Source organism: Salvia hispanica, chromosome 1 (genome assembly GCF_023119035.1).
Source record: "Salvia hispanica cultivar TCC Black 2014 chromosome 1, UniMelb_Shisp_WGS_1.0, whole genome shotgun sequence".
Classification (NCBI taxonomy): Eukaryota; Viridiplantae; Streptophyta; class Magnoliopsida; order Lamiales; family Lamiaceae; genus Salvia; species Salvia hispanica.
The window spans coordinates 43350374-43354885 of NC_062965.1; the positions used below are offsets into that span (position 1 = coordinate 43350374).

Here is a 4512-nt window from a genome sequence, read left to right on the forward strand (position 1 = left end):
AAATTGGATAAACAGGAGTGGCTTCTGGGGTTGCCCCAACAACAAGTCAGCCAGCAAGTACCCAATCAAGGAAGAGGAAGGAAGTAACAACAAACACCACCACCAGCAACCAGCCAGCTAGGAAAGAGTCAGAAGAGCCAACCCCACTTAAGAATGTCAAGGTGGAGCGCATCAAACACCTGACTCAAAAGTCTGGCTAAATTCCCCGCATTTGACCAAGTAAATTTTTAATTTTCTGTTTTATTTTTAGTTATTTGTAGGTCTTGCATTAGGTTGTTTTTGTATATGCATGTGTTTGTTTTATATCTTTGTTATGTGAGTTTTCTCCCACTTAGCCCACTGCGTAGTCCAAGTGTGAGAAGTTTGTATAACATGTGTTTTTATTGTTGTCTTGTTTGTTGGATGTTCTCCCACTTATCCCAATGTTTGGTCTAAGTATGTATTGTGTTTTGTCTTTTCCCATTTAGCTCATCCCTTGGTCTAAGTGTGAGAAGTTTGTGTTTATCTGTTTGGGCACTAACTACCTTGTTTTCCACTTCATCAAGTAGCTTGAGGGCAAGCTAAAATGAAGTGGGAGGGGGGTGTTAGTGTAGTTAGTGTCCCCATGTATTAATAAGTTTAGACAATTAGGTGTCTGTTGCTAGTTTCATTTTTTAGGATTTCTGTATTTTTGGTATAAACTGGTAAAATAGAAGGCATGATTCCCTTAGTAAGAGTGATTGAAGAGAGGATACATGTTGATTTGTGAGAATCCCTCATTTAATAAATTGAAATCAGTTTGGAAGAAGTAAGAGAAATATGGAAAAGCCTTAATTTAAGTCAAATGTGAAGCCCTCCAAAAGTGAGTTAAAAGCCTAGAGTAGAACACTTTCTACTACACTAAGAAAGAATAGAGAGGCTGTCACATGATGCTAAGAGGGAAATGACATATGATAGTGAAGACTAAAGGCAATAGGAATAACCAGTTGAGCCTAATTCTTTCGAACTTGTTGAACCGGTCTCATTTTAAGGGCACTCCCTAGTAGCCAGATTGAGCCTAATTACTTTTCCATCTTTTGAAGCCAAAGCTACATGCCACATTTAAAACATGTGAGTAAGGGGATAGAAGTGATACAACTCACCAATGGGGTAGAAAGGGATAGTTAGTAGTATAGATCGGTAAACAAAATAGAAAAATAAAAACAGAAAAGTAGAAAAAAGAGAAATAAAAATAGCCATACAAAGCATAAGAAAAAGAAAAAGTGGATAGAAAAGAAAACAAAAAAGATAGCAGAAAAAGTTAGAGAAAAAGGAAGGGCAGGAAAGAGTTGTAACCTGACCCAATGTAAGGCCAAAATGGCTAGGGAATATCTCCAATTTTTTGGAAGTCGGAACCATTGTAGGGAAGTTCCAATTTTTTTCCCAAAGTTCACATGTGCTCATATATTTTAATTTGTGTTTTACATCTTTTTGAACTTAGGACCCCTTGGAGTCTAACCTCATACATTATACCCCCTTAGCCCCATTATAATCAAAGTAAAGACCTTAAGGAACTATTCTATGTTAATAGAACTCAAAGGTATGGCAAAAGAATGAAAGAATGGTCCTAACAATTCTGGTGAAGATTGAGTAACCGAGTGAATCTAACAAGTTGTAAGAATAAAGGATATCTTGACAAATGGACAAACTAATTAGATAGAAGAAGTGAAGGGAAGGAATCTGAGACCGTAAACGATTGAATTGATCTTAAGCTTGTGGGGACGGTTGCCAAAAAGTTACCAGTTTTATACATGCATGTGTTGATGTGTTTTCTGTCTTTTATGTGTTTTATTCTTGAGTCTTGTTTCTTTTTTAGTTTTGTCCTTGTTTGAGTCAATTCGAGTAAGTCTATGTCTGGTCTTTTAGTTTTAGTGTCGGTCAAATGGGAACCTTGCATTGAAACTTGCCTTATTTTATTTTTCTTGTTCTTTCATACTTGAGGACAAGCATGGTTTAAGTGTAAGCAGTTTGACAATGCTCGTTTCATGCATCGGTTCTAGGATGAATCTCCATACTTTCCAGGAACTAATGTGTGATTTTGAGTTCAGGTGCATAGGAATCTGGAAGGTTTAAGATGAGTGCGCAAATCAAATCGGCAGAAGAATAATCAAGCAGAAATGAAGTAAAATTGCATTAAGTCGCCAAACTGATCAGTTTGAATACTGAAGATTGCGACCGGAGCTAAAGTGAAAAGAGAGCATGTCCCAAAGATCCTTTTAAGGGCACAAGCATAAATTCCAAGGAGGGATACCCTAGAGATCGGAGCCTCAAGCCTCCCTATAAAAAGGGATGGAATGGAAAAGAAAGGTTGAGGCTCTTGGTAGAGGCTAGTTTGGGGAGTGCTCATTTGTTTGAGTTTCTCTTAGCTCGCTCTTAGCTCAAACTACTTCAAATCTCAATCAATAGTTCTGCGCACTTGGAGAGGAGGAATTCTGGCCGGTGGCGGTGTTATTATCAGTTGTTGTCATAGTGTCCCAACGCTCTATGGAGCGAAGAAACAATGTTGTTATCTGTTTTAGTTTTACCTCCGTATTTGGAGATATTTCTGAATTCTGAACATCGTAGTTATCAAATTTAGAATATATCTTGTTTTAACCTCGCGGATTTTGATGTTTGGAGGACGGGATTTGAATATTGTCGATGGCCCACCTCATTCGTTTAAAAATTCTTTAACTCGAATTTCTTTAATCCGTCCTTAATTCGCAGAGGCCGTCCTTTTTCTAGTTCTAATTTTTCGTGACCGTCCAAGGCATCGCTGGCGACGCCGGCCGGCCGTTCATGCCCCTAAAATCCTTACTCCTTCGGCAATTTTCTTAGATTAACACCATGCCAAGAACTAAATAAAAAGCAGCCCAACTATTTAATTCTTTTGGCCCAAAGCATTAAGTAATCTGGCCCAATCTCCTTCTCCTTCTTAATTTAATTCCACTTGGCCCAACAAGAGGAAATGGACCAGCCCAAATTTATAGAGGAACCGATATCTCTTTCTCTCATTTCTGTACTGCTGCACCTAGGAGAAATCCCCAATTTCTCTTCTCCTTCCTCAAACAACCGCCATCTCTCTCTGTCCAGCCACCGCTGCTGCTCCACAGCGGGTACGCGTCGCTACTGCTGCTCGGAGAGGGAGGTTTCGCCGCCATTTCTGGGAGAGCACTGCACAACCGTGATCTCAGCGCCGTTCGCCTCCGCAGCTGCTCGCCCTCGGTCAGAACGCAGCGCCGCTGCTGTCACGGTGCAGTTGGCATCGTCTCCGGCAGCCTCCGGACTCTCCAGCAGCCCCGTCCTCCGCTTCTGCTGTCTGGAAGTCCGCCGTTGTGTCGAGGTCAGCCCCTCACCGCAGCTACCGTCGGCCTGGTCCAGCCACCGCTTTGCTACTGTTCGTGCGGCAGCTTCGCCATCGCACTCCCTCGGTAAGTGGATTTAATTGGATTTATTGGCTGGTTTAATTGGTAATTAGTGGTTGAGTTAATTGTGATAAATCCTCATGATTAGGATTTATTTCGGTGTTTAATTCCTCACAAGTAATGGCTACGGAGTGGGATGGATGCTGGTAGCCGGATCAGATTTTTGTTTGGAACTACCGTGAAGAAGAAAAGAATTGGGCTCAAAAGATCTTCCACAATTTTATTTGCTTGATTTGGACTCTTTTAATTGTGTCATGGCCCAAAGCTTTTTTGTAAAATAAACATTGGACTATTTAATTGAGAAGCTCAAATATTTGCTTCATATTTTGTGTTTCTTTTATTAATTAAAGTTCACGGAAAACTTTAATTAATTTCGTCGTCTCGTTCCCAACAAAGATTAGCATCACCCAACACAACCAATTAATATTTAGTATTGTTCTAAATATTAATTCTTCACAATCGATCTTTGATTTTAATCACGCGCAAAATTAAATATTATTTTCTTTTGTTTTGTTCAAAAATTCCATTTTAAAGCACCATCTCGCATTTCATAGGAAAAAAAATTTATTATCCGAAAATCGCGGGTGTTGCAGTATGGATGTTTTGTGAATGTTTCTTTGGATCTATTGGTGTTGATGTCTGATTTATTGTTGGATCTAGTTTAAATTTGTTTCGAATCAGTAATGTTTTTTCAATTTCTATGGAGCTTCCGTTTGTTGAAGCTTAGATCTGGGTTTCTAGAAGATTTCTGCATGTGGTAGTCATAGGATGTTTAGATCTAACTTCTGGATGTTTGATGTTGTCGATCTAAACTTGTTTTTGCTTGAGGATGTTAGATCCATGTTGAATTACAGTTTGAGGAGGTAGGTCTGGATTGTTCTGTTTTCATTCAGCATGATTATGGCTTGATTTTGCCTTCCTGTAGTTAGATTAGATCTGTAATTTTAAGCTTTAATTTTCATGTTTACGTGTTTCTGAAGTGTGCTCTGTTCTAATGATGTCTGAAATCCCGTTTATGCTTTGTTTCTCGCGATCACATGAAGAAGTTGAAGTAGTTAGCTAACTTTTACTTTTCGACAGCTTTTGCAGG

General features: G+C 39.3%; 1 protein-coding gene across 1 annotated transcript; it reads left to right on the plus strand.

The window, feature by feature from the left end:
* The first annotated feature begins 2965 nt into the window (after window positions 1-2965).
* On the plus strand, window positions 2966-3744 carry LOC125197491. The gene is made up of 2 exons (XM_048096249.1): window positions 2966-3428; window positions 3511-3744. The coding sequence occupies exons 1-2, from the start codon at window positions 2966-2968 to the stop codon at window positions 3570-3572; spliced, it is 525 nt and encodes a 174-aa protein (XP_047952206.1). The 3' UTR covers window positions 3573-3744.
* The last annotated feature ends 768 nt before the right edge of the window (window positions 3745-4512 follow it).